Source organism: Berghia stephanieae, chromosome 7 (assembly GCF_034508935.2).
Source record: "Berghia stephanieae isolate SIO BIC M18660-M18661 chromosome 7, UCSD_Bste_1.3, whole genome shotgun sequence".
NCBI classification, from domain to species: Eukaryota; Metazoa; Mollusca; class Gastropoda; order Nudibranchia; family Aeolidiidae; genus Berghia; species Berghia stephanieae.
In genome coordinates, this window is record NC_088366.1 from 10187674 (window position 1) to 10206083 (window position 18410).

The following is an 18410-nucleotide window of genomic DNA, read 5'->3' on the forward strand; positions in this document are numbered from 1 at the left end:
TTCAGTTTCTGCAGTTTCTTTAATTTTTTCCCACAATTTACTTTGAGTTGCCAATAATGACAAATTTCCAATAGCAAATAATCCTTTTTTTGCCCGTGACAAAGCCACACAAACTCTGTTGTCAACTTTCAAATATCCAACATTGCTGTTGTCATTGCTTCGTACAAGAGAGAGCAAAATGATGTCATTTTCTTCACCTTGAAAGTTGTCCACGGATGTAACTCGAATTTCTTGACTCAAGTTTTGTTCTTTCATTTCCTTTTTCAAAGTCAGGACCTGGCCTGCGTATGTAGCCAATACAGTAATCTGGGATGCCTCATATCCCTGCAGAAGGAAATACTTGCACAACCGAGTCAGATATTCCGCCTCAAAAAGATTTGATTTACTCAATGTGTCTTTCACACTTTCTTCCTTGTGCTCGTGTTGAATGAAAAAAAGGTTTTTGGTAACGCCCCCGATATTCTCATATCCTTTCACAGATATGTGATCTTGCAAATTTGGATAAATGTGTCGCATGATCACTGATATACTTTCTCGCATTCTGTGTTGTTCACGCAATGTCACGTGTGGAATTCCGTTATCGACAAGTCTTTCAAACAACGACACGTCCAATCCAAAATTCTTGGCATGTTCATAAACCGTAGGGTTTGGCCGCAGTTGCTTGTGATCCCCTATCAGAATAAGATGTTGACAATTTTCATTCAAAGCAGTCACAATGTGGGCCTCTAACACCTCAGCAGCTTCCTCGACAACAATGATTCTACATCCCACAGCTTCAAGCCATGCCTTCTTTTTAGCTGCTCCGGTTGTGGTCATACCAATTATCTTTGCCTCTTTCAATAAACAAATATCTTCTTCCATTCGGGTCTCCGCAAGTTCTTCTTTTATGCCATTGTATTCTTTGATAAGACTTTGCATTTCCTTTACAAGGCATTCCTTATATCTGGTGATCCACAACTTGTACAAAGTATATCTCTTCTGCATATTAAGTTCCCATACGTCTTGAATTAAATCCTCTTCTTCCTCTTGACACATCGGATAAAGTCTATCATTTGACAGACATTTTTCAATTTGAGAAAATGTCAACGGCTTTCTGTGTGTCACAATCTGAAATCCGTCATCATCTTGGACAACATCATCATGATAATCTGCTTGATCTTGGCCTTCTTCTGAACTTTCACTTATGCCTAGTGATCTGGCCCTGTTCAGTAAAAAGGCACCTTCTTTTGTTACTCTTAATGTTGCATTAAAACATTTTGTCTCATGGCCTTCGTCAAGGAAAATTTGCCTCTGTCTTATGACATTTCTTGATTCTTCTTTGTCATCAAACTCATCCACATCGTTTTCCTCAGAACTATAACCTTTTTGAATGAACCGAGTTAGAATTTCAACTTCGTCTAGCTGTTTGCTTAGATTATTATGAGTTCCGAGTACCCAACATTCAATAATTCGATCTTCGTCTGGAATATGTCCTTCATTTTCTTCTAAGTGTTTAATCACATATGCAATAAAGTCAGGCGATATAACCCCTCTCAACTCTGAATCATGCAGGATGGACGATCGCTGTGATGCGCGAAAATCTGATAACAAAGCATATGTGACATGTTGGTTAGATACTTTGGACTCCTCAATGTCTGTCCTAAGACAATACTGGTATTCAGAAAGCCATTGACTGTAATGCTGGACTCTATCGACGATGGTCGGATGTTTTCCTAAAGCGATATGCCCTCTCTTTTGCATAAGACCAATACACTTCATGACAAGTTTATTCATGTGAGTAATGATCATTCCTGGTAATGAATCGAGCAATGATTCGTTTGGAGCGTTCAGCCACTGATGAATTCTAGATTTTTTTCCTTTGACATTCAATTTTGAAATGAGAGAATCGTGATGTTTTCTTGACATATAGTTGCATAAAAGGCTTTCACTCTCAACATCTGTAGACAAGGAATCCAACTTCTCTTTCATGTCTTCAATTCGATTTGAATATGACTTCATCCTATCTTTGAGTTCTCCAATATCCATCTTCCAAGCCCATGACATTAACCTTTGTTTCTTTTTCAAGTTGTTCAAATTGCACGGCTCTAAACGTTGAGAGGAGCTTTTCCCTCCAACGCGAACAATTCCCTTTGGACAAAAATCCATTATACCTTCTAGAAATTGATCCAAGGCATGGTTTGTATAGCAGATTACTAAAATTGGATCATTTTTACAATTTCCATTATGAAAAATACTATCCTTGTTTTTCAGTAAGACTTCCATCACCTTCAATCCTACATATGTTTTCCCTGTTCCTGGTGGCCCCTGGATAAGAGCTACTTCTTTGGTCAAAGCAAGAATGGCAGCCTTACGTTGACATGGGTTCAGGCACATATTTTCTGTTATCGGCCAATTCAAAGTGTTCAACACTTTCACTTCTCGTTTTATTGGAGTTTTCATAAGGCAGGCGATGTCGTATTTAAAGACACCTTGTAGCAGATATTTTGGAGGTTTTATTTGTTTTTGACACAAGATGATGTAATCTTTTAATGGGAGATCTGAGTCAATCGTTTGTAGCCCTTTCAATATCGGATGGACTGCTTCATAATACGCCATTGTCTCTGCCATTACAAATGAATCATTTGATGTTGTCTTTAAGACAGTGTTGAGCTCAGAGAGACATGATATACTCACTATGCCTTTCTTCAGCATTTTAGTATCTCGAAAACTGACTGTTGCAAAAATGACATTTGATTGGAAATTATCATTAGACAAACACAACAAGTTTCCATTTATCAGCCGCTTGGAATGGTCCCATTTTATGTGTTTCATGTTTGACACGTCAAACTGTATCACGTGATTTATTCCGTTGATATGTGTCATCCCTGTGAAGTGGACGTCATGGTAGAGACGAATGTCTGAGCTTCTAAAATGTTTATCTTGGCCATTTTCACGATATTCGTTAATTCCATTTCTCAAAGGTCGGATAAAATCCTCTCTCATTAACCTAAATAAAATATCTAGATAATGTTCTTGGTCTCTATAAGTTCCTTTAGTGACAATGGCCCTGACAAACGGATTAGCATCAGTGGACAGATCTGAAGCTGTTGGAATAACCGAAAGTTCTCTGAAATCGTCAGGTGGAGTTTCACTGTCGGCGCTTGGGCCGTAGAATCTGATTGGTCTTTGTCTCTTTGCCCACGTGTTTTGAGTATCTGTGACTGTAGAAATTGTAGACGCGACCAAGTCATGCAATTTGTAATTGGCACGCACTGGTTTTACACATTTTAATTCTTCTTGTAAATATAACAGGACCGGTTTGCAGTTGTGAGCTCTCTCTGGTAAAAGTTTTACAATGTGTTGTATTATTCCGAGAATTGAGTTGAAAAAATTAGCCGCTTCAGTCCACATCATTCCTTGTTGCTGCTTTGAATCCAGGTAATCTGTTAACAAATGTGTCAAAAACTTTGATGTGCTTAAAATCTGAAGAACTTTCTTCTGTTTAATAGAGTAGATCTGACACGTCATAATTTTGGTGAACGCTTGGAGTAGAAGTGTGTACCATTCTCCCGGCAAACTGTTACTCATCACAATATTTTCCATTGACTCAATATTGCTGGTCATTTTTAATAGCAAATCATCGCTGTTTTTTGTTTCTGACCAGGACAAGAGAGTCCTGTAACTGATATCTGATTTAGAATCTTTTATAAGCTCGCCTTTTCTGTCTTTAGTTTTACTCTTGTCGTGTGCTCCAGCAGAATTCTTTGGTGCAACAACAGCCACAACTCTGCCTTTGTTAACTGAACCACTCTCTACTTGCCTACGTTCCGAGTTGCTTTTCATTTTATTACGTTCTCTAAAAGCGGGTGCCGGATATTTTCTGTCTTTTTTAACTGATTCGCCAAGTTGAGATCGTTTCTGGTTCTGATTGATTTTCAAAGCATTTTCAGCGGCCTCTACATCGCTGTACAATTCAACAGCTGAACTAGCCCTATCTTTAGCATGGTATCCGATACTACTGCCTCTCCCTTCTCGAAGAAATGTCCCGCTCGACTGTTTGGTTTCTAATAGTTGCTTCATCCCCCTCACTTCTCTGGTCTTATTTTGTCCATAATCAGCACGCTTTCCCCACTCGGCCATGGCTGTTCTTATAACTATACTAGCTTTATCCTAACAAAAAATACATGGAACTATATCGTCTACTGTGAGTCATCGCCTCTTCTTTAAGATTTTTTTTACAAAAACGTTAATATAAATTCTTCAGCTTTGATGTGTTTGTAATCCAGATAAATCCAGTCCACAGATACAACATTATTAATGTTTACATCATTATACTTTCTTGACGTTTCAAAAAGACTATTTATACGTTTGCCACTTGAATAATGTGTCCATCTTGGTCTCTTTATATCCTGAAATAAACGACAGATAGAGAATGCACAGTGGGCTCGTCTCAAAAAAGGCAGTATCATGGCGGATTGGTATTGTTGATGTAAATTGAATTCATAGTAAAAGATGTAACTTAAATAGAGGTTATATGTTGTAATGAAATTAAGTAATGTATAATCAATAAATATAATAAAGTGCATGAACCCAAAATATCATATTTCCTTATATCTAAATTTTAAGCATGTAGTTTACTTCGATATGAAAACAGTTTGATGTGGAGTGTCGCATAGTATTTGAGGAGGTAAAAAAGTAGTCCTTAAGGGCATTGAGGCCCATGGAGCCGGAGTTTACCCCGGTTTCTACAGCGTGAAACGGACAACAGCAATTCCTTTCTATCCTTTGGATAGGGCGCTTGTCTATAGCAAAGTACTTTCAGCCAGATCTAACATACCCAGCTATCCAATCACTGCTGGGTGGACAGGAGAGTCAGAAAAAAAATCTCGACTGCACCCGGATTCGATCTCGGTCCCTTTGCGTGTGAAGCTAGTGCTATACTACTGAGCTATCGGGACCCCAAATTGATGAGATGACTTTAGGAAACTGTTAATATTCTCAAGCAATCTATTCTACTCCAAATTATTTTTAGGGGAAATCTGAGAAATTAATCAGACCTTGAGGTATAGCTCTTCGAGGCAGGCAACACAAGTAGTTTCACTAAATTAATGATGAAAAAAGGACCGCAGGTTTTGAAATCGACTCCACGTTTGTGGAACGGTCGTCCCTAATTGGATTCAATAGTCTGATGTCACGTCCGCTCAGCAACCAACAGCTTGGTTCTAAACAAAGAAAATATGTACTTTTTATTCTTCGTGCTGGCTAGAAATTTTTCACATGTCATGTGATCAGAATGTATAAAAGTCAAAACATGATCGCAAGCTTGTAGTGTTATTGGGCAGGATAAAAACAACTACAAAGAAATGAAAGAATCAAATATTACAATGCATAAGGTACATACGCTCACATTTCATAAAAACAAATTTTTAAAAATAATAAAATTCCCTTTATTCATCCCATAGGGTAAATCTGTCTTTAGTGTCTATTCCAAGGGAATACTGGAAATACCCAGGCGTCAGGCGTAGTGTACAGCGACGCAAGAGGAGCTAGGGCGAAATGACTGGCTCAAGACCACTCAACGCAACGGGTATTCGAACTCGGTACTTTTCCGGTACGAAGCAAAGACCGTACCGCTGAGCCACGCTTACTCAAATAGAGAATGATAGTATGACGTCCAAATACTAGTTCCAATCTCATAGGAAGTGTCTTATTTTTAAGTGATTCGGGTGCTATACAACCAGCTTCAAAAATGAAAACTGAAAAAATACCACACGCACATAACGTTTTGGGTACAAAACACTTCTTCAGATAATAACGTAAAAAAATCCCAGTAAAAACATAAATACATCACTTTATTTTAAGGATCCGTTCATTCCGATACAATAGTACATGTTTGAATCGACGAGTCACTTGTTAGACATTTCACAATATATCAATAATATTTCATCATATGAATCTCATTAATGGAAGACTGTTACTACCACCACCACCAACACCGTTTCTACTTTTACTACTACTACTCCTACCACTACTACTACTACTACTACTACTACTACTACTACTACTACTACTACTACTACTACTACTACTACTACTACTACTACTACAACTCCTCCTCCTCCTCCTCCTCCTACTACTACTACTACTACTACTACTACTACTACTACTACTACTACTACTACTACTACTACTACTACTACTACTACTACTACTACTACTATTACAAATACTGCAATTACCATATCATATAACAATTTCAATATAAAATATCGCATTGAATATCCATGGAATATGAAACAGAATATAAAATACCGGAATCTTAGAAACACGTTATCAAACGTCTATCTGATTCTTGCTCCAGTGAGGAACTAGATATTCAAAAAGCTAAATTGTAAATGAAAAACAAGCTCTGATAATGAAACTGAAACTAAAAGCTACAAGATTGATTTTTTATACCGAAACCGAACTCGAAACTGGTTCTAGACAACCGAAACTGTTTACTTTAATAATACGGAATATAAAAGGTGTCACTGCGACTATGTGGTCGTGTGGTATGACACTCGATTTCAGATCGGATGGTCCTGGGTTCGACCCTCGCTCGGCGCATAGTTGAGTCCTTGGAAAAGAAAAAGGTTCTTTATCTTTACTCTCATCCTTTCCCGGTACTCGGGTGTAAATGAGTACCTGGCCGTCCACAGCGTTGTCTCTGTCGAGCATGTTACGTGCGGCTGTTGGTCTGGGACCATTTGTAAAGCGCTTTGAGCACGTTTAGTAGATATCGCTCTATATAAAAGTTCTATTTTTGAACCAGACAATGTTGCTAAGTCGCAATAACTCTGTGGAATCTATAAGTGTTTTTGACAAATGGGAGTCCCGACAGGTCAATTGGTAGAGCACTCGCTTCACATGCAAAGGGACTAAGATTGATCCCGGGTACAGTCGATATTTTTTTTCACGACTCCTCTTTCCACCCATCAGTAAATGGGTAGCTACGTATATATTACATCTGGCGGAAAGTACTTTGCGATAGATCAGCCGCCTATCCAAAGGGTAGAACATAATTGCTATTGTCCGTTTAACGCTATAGATGCCTGTTTAAACTCCGGCTCCATCTACATTATGACAAATATAAGATGAACAATTATATAGCGAGTTCTACGTATTTAACCATACTCCCGTACTCTAGAAAATCTAATATTTGAAAATTTGGCCAGAAAACTCGTCCTTCAAATATCGATCGATTTAAATAACCCTCATCTTGGCAAAAACTCTCTAACCTGGGACTTCGTGAAGTACGAGATTTGAGAGTTTTTGCCAAGATGAGGGTCATTTAAATAGATTGATATTTAAAGGACGAGTTTTCTGGCCAAATTTTCAAATATGTTTTTTTTTTCAGAGAACAGCAGCATACTCATTGCTTTGATAGTTTTTCCCAAGACGCAGTAGGTACTCATTGCCAATAGTAAATATAAATTTACATAGAATTTCCAATCTGTACACAGGTTAAACACTAAATACTGTCTCATTGATTAATTAATGGGATCTTTATTACCTTTCCGTGTGCTCGGGGTCACTGGTTACATTGCAAAGTGCGGTCAAAATGACCCACTTAGTGAAAAGTGTTCACAGTTTGAGAAATATCCAACGTAAGCATTGGTCATTTTACGCAGCATGACTTATGGGTATTTTTTTTTTTTTTTGTTTTTTTTTTTTTACGATAACTACAATGTTACTAGTGTGCATTCTGTGTGAGTGTGTCTTTGTCAATATTGTATTGTTATAAATGTGTAACCAAATGACAAATTGCCACTATTTTGGGGACAATAAAGATACGTATATTATTATTATTATTATTATTATTATTATTATTATTATTATTATTATTATTATTATTATTATTATTATTATTATTATTATTATTATTATTATTATTATTATGGTTTACAACTTCATAAACAAAGTGTGGCCAATTTTGTTATACGGATGCGAAAGCTGGACTACAAATGCAGAAAAACAAAAGAACATTGAAGCTTTTGAAATGTGGTGCTTGAGAAGGATGCAGAGAATATCGTATACTGCACACAAAACGAACGAAGAAGTGCTAAAACAAACATACCAACAAAGGAAACTAATGCCCTTAATAGTGGATCGACAACTATCCTTTTTCGGACACATAGTAAGGAAAGATAAGAATGAATACCTGGCAAGTTGTGGAAAAATACCTGGTAAACGCGCCCGGGGGAGACAAAGAAAAACACTCATAGACCAACTGAAGGGCTTCACCAACCTAACAATCCAAGAGCTGTTTGAAAAAGCAAGAGACAGGGAGGAATGGAGAGAGATAATTCATGCAGTATCCGAAGCCTGGACCAGGCATGGAACCTAGAAGAAGAAGAAGAAGAAGAAGAAGAAGAAGAAGAACCAAAGAAGCGTATTTACATTTATTGAGAAATGACATATTGTTCTACACAACAAATCGATGACACGGCTGGATGAAAACTTGACAATAGGCCGCTCCCATTGTCTGCCCGCTTTCAAAATTGCAACATGGTTGCCAGATATCTTTTCACGCAAGGCGCCAAAAACGATTACAAATAATTTGATCTGAAAACAAAAAAATATTGTGAAGTGTTCTGGACATCACAGTTTTTGTTTCTCTAAAGGCATAGAAAGGGAGAAATTAATCTTAATTTTTTTATCACTTTGAAAATTCAACTTTGCTTGGTCTGTCCGATTAGGTGTAAAATAGTAAAATGCGGTCCCATTTTGTGTATTTGCATATGCAATATGTGAAATTGAATGTAGACTTCAATTTAATATAGATAATATTCGCTTGCAACCGGAAGTATAACGGACCAATGCACAAAACTGTGTAACCATGAACGTTTATAGTCTGGTTAATACCGTTTAAGGCGGATGGCAAATAAACAAAACAAAACAATAATATTGACCATAATGACGTCAATTTCGAACTATCCATACGAAAACAGGTAAAATGGGAAGCACGAATTAAAATAGAACAATAGATATTGACAAAGGAGCATACTATTTCCTGCCTATCAATATTGTTGTTTATTCATCTTAAAAACGCCACTACAACATTATCTCATTCGTCTGTAGTGTTTCATTAACCTGTTATGTTGATAAAAGTGAAATCGAAACTTCCATTTGAACTGTTTTCGTATATTAAATTGAAACTTAAATTCAATTACACATTTATTTATTTCTTCGAGCTTCGAGTAGCAAAAGTAATAGGTAAAATCAAGTATCGAGTGATTTGAGAAATAAAATACCAAACAAACAAGTTTTTTTTTAATACTAAGAGCCTAAGTTTGTGGAAATTGGCATTGAAAGCGTTAAAGTGGCAACCCTGATTCGCGACACAGACAGAAAGGTGTAGACAGACTAGCCCGAACCAATGAGGAATATTATTGGGTGTGTCTTTTTTACGAAACCCGCCGAAACCCGACGAAACCGACGAAAACCCGACGAAACCCGACGAAACCCGACAAAGTTATGGGAAGTAGGTAGCAGTGGGGAGTGAACCTGGAACTCAGGGAAGTGTACACCATTGGGGAGTGAACCTGGGACTGGGTTTCGGCAGGTTTCGTAAAAAAGAATTAGTGCTTTTTTACGAAACCCGGCGAAACCCGGCAAAACCCGACAATATCCAGCAAAGTTATGGGAAGTAGACAACTGTGGGAAGTGAACCTGAGACTCAGGGAAGTGTACACCAGTCGGGAGTGAACCTGAGACTATGGTTATCGGCGGGTTTCGTAAAAAAGCAATCAGTATATTAACATAATATACGTATATAAATGTGGTAATGTAGAACGGCGAGCAGCTTACCAACGTAGAAAGTTTTAAATACCTAGGTTCAATAGTGACAACAGATGGAAGATGTAACCGAGACATACGAGCAAGAATAACTCAAGCCAAACAGGCCTTCATGGACCTGGGAAACATTTTGAAAAACAAACAGATGTCGTTCGGGATTAGATTCCGAGTCTTGAAGTGCTACGTGTGGCCAATCTTGTTATACGGATGCGAAAGCTGGACTACAAATGCAGAAACACAAAAGAACATTGAAGCTTTTGAAATGTGGTGCTTGAGAAGGATGCAGAGAATATCGTATACCGCACACAAAACGAACGAAGAAGTGCTAAAACAAACATACCAACAAAGGAAACTAATGCCCTTAATAGTGGATCGACAACTATCCTTTTTCGGACACATAGTAAGGAAAGATAAGAATGAATACCTGGCAAGTTGTGGAAAAATACCTGGTAAACGCGCCCGGGGGAGACAAAGAAAAACACTCATAGACCAACTGAAGGGCTTCACCAACCTAACAATCCAAGAGCTGTTTGAAAAAGCAAGAGACAGGGAGGAATGGAGAGAGATAATTCATGCAGTATCCGAAGTTTGGACCAGGCATGGAACCTAGAAGAAGAATGTAGAACTTGGTAATAGGTATATATAGTGTAATAATATTGTAAGTTAAAAGAATAGTCACATAGTATAAATTTCAAGGGACGTACAGATTATATAATTTTAAAGATATAGATATATAGTACAGTGTATATTGATGTCAACATATAAGAAAAAATATTAGTAAAAAGCTAAGAATTCGATACAGTATAATAATATTGCAAATTGACTTAGAAAAATTACATGTTATATATTACATGGCACATATAGATTAAATAGGTGAATTGCAAAGTTGTAGTAAGCGATTTTATACATTGAGGTTTAAAATGGTGGGTATGGAATAATTTTAAAGAAAAGGATTCAAAGTTAAAACAGACGTAGACCAAAATTTATAAATTATTTTCCTTATTATATTCCTGCAACTGTAAAGTAAAGAGGATCGGAGGTGTCTTTCACTTTTTTGTTCGGATAGACAACAATCGGTCACTTCTGTTCGACTTAGTGATCTGAAGATTTAGAGGATGTGTAGGATTGTCTAAAATATTTCCAATTTTTCTTAAGCAGCATTCTGTAAATAAACCCTTAAAAGACATGGATCCTGTGGTAAGTTTGTTAGTTCTTTTAATAGTCCTGTCAAAGTTAGATTTTGCTGAGCTAGGACAACACCCCCCCCCCCCCCCCCCCCGCCCCAGGCAGGAATACAAAAACCAAAATACTTTCAATTACAGATCTATAAAATAACGTCTTACACGGTTACCTGCTCTCTAGTTTCTCACATTTTTATTTTGTAACTCTTACCGATCATTTTCAATATTTTCCCAAAAATATCAGGGTTACCCAGCAGAAAAATAGATTTGTAAACTCAATTTTAAACTCAAACAATCTCTCTACAAAATAACGTTATGTTCTTAGCCATTAAACACAGATGATTCTTCAAAGTTTGTGATATACAAAAAAAATCTGAATAAGAAAAATGTATAATGTGTTGTAACAAATGTGACTATTTTGCTGCAGGTGGTAAGGAGAGGGTTAATACGTCTTTTGATGGGCCATTTGTCTTCAATCCAATGTGAGAGGTAAGTATCAGATCTTGGATAATATACACATAGATAACCACACCTCTCGGACAGTCGTCATAATGTAAACAATGGATGTGATTGGTTAACATAGAAAATGTTACACATGTTTTACTATCGATTGTATGTGTCCAAGTAAAATACATACTGTTCTACTGCTTTATCGATAGAACCAAAAGAGAAAACTGTGTGTAAACTTAAAGAATATGATCGAGAAAATCTTATGATAGCGAGTCACCCATATAGCGGTTTAAAAACTATCTATAGACACCTAGATAACCACGCCCATCGGACAGTTGTCATACAATAAACAATAGCCCTGATTTGTTGACATAGCAAACTACACATATTTTACTATCGGTGGTATGCGTCTAAGTAAAATACCCACTGTTCTACCGCTTGATGAATACGTAGAACCAACACAGAAAACTATGTGTAACTTATACGTTTATAAAATGGGCGAGAAAATCATTTGGCGGTATAAAATCAATAACAATATGATCAGATAGAGGTCGATTTCATTCACGTTATTGTTTATAAACAAAAAACTATGTTTGTTCGAGCACGTGTGACGGTGTGTCACAAATTCCATGTTTTGATTGGTAAAAAATGTACTGGTTAATATCTCTCAAACCTAGCTCACAAAATTGGGTTTGAGCGTAGCCATCGTTACAAATGGCCTGCCACTGACCAAAAAATGACGTCAAAAGGCAAGTCTATGGTCACAAAAGAAAACAAATCGTGAGTTGTATTCAATAGTTCAACCAATGGGATCACTTGTTTCTTCGAGCACCACTAACGACAACTCACTTGACGCTGCACAAACCTTAATAATAACGTCAAAATATAAGTCCTAGTGGGCCCTAGCGAAGCCATCGTTAACTTATAGCCTGACATTGAAACCCAAAAAGACTGGCATTTTGATGTCATTATTTGGTTTTTGCAACGCCTAGTAGTAGTAGTAGTAGTAGTAGTAGTAGTAGTAGTAGTAGTAGTAGTAGTAGTAGTAGTAGTAGTAGTAGTAGTAGTAGTAGTAGTAGTAGTAGTAGTAGTGGTAGTAGTAGTAGTAGTAGTAGTAGTAGTAGTAGTAGTAGTAGTAGTAGTAGTAGTAGTAGTAGTAGCGTATGGTTACACCTCCAAATTTATTTCGTCAACCCAGCTTCTTAAGTCTTCCTCCGCCCTGAGGACAGTATCGTAGCCACCTTCAAGTTTAGTGACTGGACAGTGGTGGACGATGTGATCACTGGTCTCTGGGGCTGCCTGACATTTCTGGCAGGTGTCACTGTTTCCAAGTTTCCATCTGCACATATTTGATGTAATTTTGCCATGTCCAGTCAAGAGGTGATTTGAGGAAATCCAGTATTTCCTGGTGTTATTGAATGCAGGCCCTCTTTTGGTTGGATCTTGATGTTAATGATGTTTCCTCCTCTTGGTGTTTCCCTGTTCCACATTTCTCTCCAGTTTTCTTCCACACTGAAGTCTGCCATTTTTGTTAGGTGGAAAGGTCTTCTCGATTTGAGTCTTGTTGTTGAAGGTGCCCCTTTTACGATTGATTTTATGGGAGGGTTGACTGTGGCTTCGTCAATTCTTGCATCCTTTGATTAGCGTCTTGTCGTCTTAGACTTGGTGGTGCAATGCCGCTCAGTGTTGGGAGCCACTGAGTCGGAGTTGACTTGAGACATCCTGTTATAATTCTCATTGATTCTCTTAATCGGATGTCAATACGGCAACGCATAGTGAGTTGTCGTTAGTAGAGCTCATGGAAACAAGTTGTCCCATTGTTTGAACTATGGAATACAACTCACGATTTGTTTTCTTTTGTGGACTAAGTCTGGCATTTTGGCGTCATTTTTTTAGTCATTGTCAGGCTGTAAATTAACGATGGCTACGGTCCTAGCTTAGCCATCGGTCCTAGTGTCAGGTCATAAGTTATCGATGGCGACGGTTAGAGCGTGAAGACAGTTACGTGGCAAGACAGTTACGAACAATACATCTTCTGGGCGCAGCGTGGCTCAGCGGTATGGTGTTTGCTTCGTACCAAAAAAGGTCTTTGGACGCAAAAGAAAACAAATCGTGGGTTGTATTCAATAGTCAACCAATGGGTCTATTGGGTTTTTTTTAGCTCTATTAACAACTCACTAGACAGTGCAAAACCTAAATAATGACGTCAAACTATAAGTCCTTGGGGGTTCTAGTGTCAGTCAATGATGGCTACGGTTCGACTACCCGCCACGTTGTGCGGCCTTGAGAAAATCACCTTTGTCCTAGTTCACTTTGCGGCGCTGCACTGCGACTGACGCCTGAGTTAGTCCAGTCTTCCCTTGGAATGGACCGTCAAGACAAATCACCCCTTGGGTATGAATAAAGGGAATTTAAGTTTCCTTCTTCTTTCTTTCTTTTTCTTATGTCATCACGTGGAAAGTTGAGTACTAAATCTGCTAAGGAAGTCATCGTAGTATAAATCAACGTACCGTGTCTTTCTGGTAAACCGATGTGCAATTAACGTTATAAAACTGTAGCATTACTTGAGTATTCAGTATAACATTCTCATAATTCATAATTGAGCGTTGATGGGTCTTTAAAAGACAGAAAGAAAGTAGATGACAGTATGGGTACCAATAAAATTGTATTAAAACGCTATGATTATCGTTATCATCAATCAAATCATCATCATCATCATCATTATGATGACCATCAATCATTGCAGTATTGTTTCAAGCTATTTACGTTACGTTATTGACCGCATGGTGACAATGGGAACATAGTCTATCTGTACTCTTTTGTCCATGTGTAAGGCACTGCACACAAAATACCTGCTCGGTCAGGTATAATTGAGTGCTCGGCTACAATCACCTGCGACAGTTCTATCTGTTGTTGTCCAAAAAGTAACGTTTACGGATGGCTTGTTTTGTATGAAATTCGGTCTTACCTGTCTTCCTGGTAATCTATTGTGCAGGTAATGTAACGTGATAAAACTGCAGTATTACTTTTTTATTCAATATGAAATTCTCATAATTCATAATTGAACGTTGAGGGTCTTTAAAAGAAAAAAAGAAGTTAAACAGAGAGAGAGAGAGAGAGAGAGAGAGAGAGAGAGAGAGAGAGAGAGAGAGAGAGAGAGAGAGAGAGAGAGAGAGGAAGAATATTATATATGACTAAAAAGGAATGCGTTTGCATGTTTTAGATACAATTACAATAATAAAAAGAGCTTCTCGCAGGGACTGATAAGACACGTTTTAATATGTCAACTAGATAACAACAGGCTAACGTCTCATTCTTGCTTCAACCACCATGCTTCAACTACCCAGGAATACACACGCTTTAATTTTTAATGCATTTCAACGTTCCTTTTGTTGACGAAGGGTTTGTACCCGAAACGTCTATTGCCTGTATACTGTTCCCACCTGAAGCCATTTCTTAGCTACTGTAAATGGTCAAGAAGGTATTTAAATTTATTGAGGGCACATTGTATTCTCGTGGTAAATTTTTCCTTGGATAGGTAATGCCATATAGAGAAAAATAAAAGTACTAAAATCGCACCGCGATGATAAAATGCGAGAGTGGATCTAAAGCAGATGTCGTTTATATGGGTCTTAGCTGTATTAAAGTACTAGCTCTGATACATTAGGCCCATAGAACTGGAGTTTATCCCAGTTTCTGTAGCGTGAAATGGACAAATATCAATTGCTTGCTACCCCTCGGATAGGACGCTAGTCTACTGAGAAGTACTTTCGTCAGATCTAACAGACCCAGTTGCCCATTTATTCTCGGTGGACAGAAGGTTAGGAAAAAAAAATATCGACTGCACCCCGGTTCGATCTTGGTTCTTTTGAATGTGAAGCGAGTCCTCTACCAACTGAGCCCTTGGGACCCCCGATATTTAACTTTTAACACAGTTTATTATTTCAATATCATTAGACGATAACACCGTGATTAGATCACGTGTCACCTGCCATGGCTATGATGAAACAAATTGTTTATTTTCAACCGACTAACCTACTTTTTCTCTTCTTTTGTTTGACACACCCAACGCCATCAGCACAAGCTGTTTTGTCGTCGTACTCGGGGACTTGGATTCATCACGTATTTAAAATTTGGTCCATAAAACTCGTCCTTCAAATTCTGAGCAATTAAAACGACCGTCAACTGTTCGAAAACTTTTAAATATGTGACTTTCGTGAAGCCTCAGGTTTGAGAGGTTTTAGACAGTTGAGAGTCATTTTAATCCTCTCTTGTCGGGGGCCAAGTGGCCGAGTGGTTAAGGCATTGCACTGTGACCCAGAAGGACGCGGGTTCTAGACCCGCTTCATAAACTTTCGTTTTTCTCCTTGAACAAGATTATTTACCCCCAATTTGCTCACTTGGATAACATGGGTGTTTCCTGTTGACATGAGACATCTTGTTTGATGAATTAACTATATTCCTGCTTGGAATGCCTAGGCGACGGTATCTCACTGTGGCAACATGGGTGATTCCTGTTGACATCAGACATCTTGTTTGATAAGTTACCTATATTTCTTCGTGGAATGACTAGGCGACGATATCTCACTGTGGCAACATGGGTGATTCCTGTTGACATCAGACATCTTGTTTGATAAGTTACCTATATTTTTTCGTGGAATGCCTAGGCGACGGTATCTCACTGTGGCAACATGGGTGATTCCTGTTGACATCAGACATCTTGTTTGATAAGTTACCTATATTTCTTCGTGGAATGCCTTGGCGACGGTATCTTATGATGGTGTGGTGGAAAAGGCATTTTTTTACAAACTATAGGAAAATCGTCACATTTATTACGATGCAACCAACATATTTCTGATTCAAATTTCTCTTGTACATCATAAAATTTAAATAAAATGTTGTAGAGCATGTTTTGCTAAAGAAATTATGTTTCGCAAGAACTTACTGCTATTGTGTCTGAGTGATAAAACATTTTTGTGTAGTTGGGTGAGAAGTTTTAAGAATAATCCTGAAAATGGCTGGTAAGGAGAGAGTTAATCGATATATATATAATATATATATATATATATATATATATATATATATATATATATATATATATATATATACATATATATATATATATATATATATATATATATATATATATATATATATATATATTATATATATAAATGGGGTCATTCACCTATATGTGGCCGAAACATATGTTTCTGTGGCTTCCATCCACGTGGTCAGTTGGCATATTGCCCGTAGAATAATTTTATTCTCTTTGGGATCAATATTATTATTAAAATTATTCTACGGCCAATATGTCGACTGACGACGTAGATGGAAGCAACAGAAACATATGTTTCGGCCACATATAAGTGAATGACCCCATTTATATTTTTTATATTATATCTAACCAACATTATCGAGCACTCTCGTACCTACAAGTACCCACCAACACTCATATATATTTATATATATATATATATATATATATATATATATATATATATATATATATATATATATATATATATATATATATATATATATATTTATGAGTGTTGGTGGGTACTTATAGGTACGAAAGTGCTCGATAATGGTGGTTAGAGCTAATATATAATGTAAATTTTCACTCACATTTTTTTTGCCGAGACGACTCGTTTCTGTGTTTTTTACACTTCCTCAGTCGGCATAATCCATTGTAATGTCCGTAGAAAACTCCAAACTAAAGTTGTTTCGCTGTGTAGTGGTGATTAGTTTTGATGTGTATTGTGATGTGCTCTCATGTTTTTATTATGAGTGTGTGTGTGTGTCTGTGTGTATGTGTGTGTGTGTGTGCGTGTAGGTGTGTTGTGTGTTGTGTGTACATGTGTGTGTGTGATATTGTGGTGGAATGTGGTTGCGGCGGGGGGGGGGGTGGGGGGGGAGGGAAGAGGGGTGGAGGGGTATAATGGGGTCGGGAGGGGGGGGGGGGAGGAAAGGGGGGGGGGGGGGGTTATTTGGCCTTCTGCGTTTTGAGCTTGAATTTGTTAGAGTGTCTGCACATTGTCATCAGTTCAGATCTTTTGTTTAAGGTGCTATTGTTTCTGTGGTTGTGTAGTAAAATCTCCAGTTTCTCTGTCAGGCATAAATTGCATTTTCTAGCACCGCATCTGTAGGGGCTTCTTTGCTTGACGACCTCCCAGGTTATTGTTGGTGTTTTTTGTGTGTTTTTTTTTGTTCCCAATAGTGCATTGCTAATTTGGTGCTTTTTTCTTTGCTTTCGGGTGTTATGGAGGCTTTGTGGTTATTGTATCGTGTTTTTAATGGGGGTTCTGTGCTGCCGATGTATTGTGCTACGGTGTTATCAGTGTTATCAATGAATAATCCGAGTTTTATCAATTTGATATCAAATTTTAAAGCATAAAATAAGCACTGATTGGGCACCAAAAACCCAAAATTGAAGAATCCGACTTAATACCGTTTCGAGGCGGAGGGTCACATATCTCTCTCCCTTGCTCTCTTTCTCTCCCCCCCCCCTCTCTCTCTCTCTCTTTCTCTCTCTTTCTCTCTCTCTCTCTCTCTCTCTCCCTCTCTCTCTCTCTCTCTCTCTCTCTCTCTCTCTCTCTCTCTCTCTGTCTAACTTCTTTTTTTCTTTTAAAGACCCATCAACGTTCAATTATGAATTATGAGAATTTCATATTGACTACAAATGTAATGCTACAGTTTTATAACGTTACATTAACTGCACATTGCTTTACCAGCAATACACATAAGACCGATTTCATACAAAACAAACCATCCGTACAAGGAGTTGATTGTAAAGCGCTTTGAGCATATAAAGCGGATATTGTGCTATATAAAAGCCAAATTTTTATTTTCTTTCGTGTAAGGATAGATCAGTGTATATTACTTAGTTTAGAATTATGGGTAAACTCTCAATTTTACAAATCAACAATCAAAATATGATCACCAAAGTATTGTACTGTA

The 18410-nt window shown here is 37.6% G+C and overlaps 1 protein-coding gene across 1 annotated transcript in view; it reads right to left on the reverse strand.

Annotated features, from left to right (window-relative positions):
• LOC144976451 (NFX1-type zinc finger-containing protein 1-like) overlaps window positions 1-6533 on the reverse strand; it is a 36636-nt gene extending 30103 nt beyond the window's left edge. Inside the window, exons 1-3 of the mRNA XM_078920741.1 lie at window positions 6292-6533; window positions 5037-5201; window positions 6-4388 (exon numbers count right to left, since the gene is read on the reverse strand). Of these exons, the coding sequence (XP_078776867.1) occupies window positions 6-4119 (4114 nt within the window). The 5' untranslated portion in view covers window positions 4120-4388; window positions 5037-5201; window positions 6292-6533. The remainder of the gene's footprint in view (window positions 1-5; window positions 4389-5036; window positions 5202-6291) is intronic.
• Between the last annotated feature and the right edge of the window lie 11877 nt (window positions 6534-18410).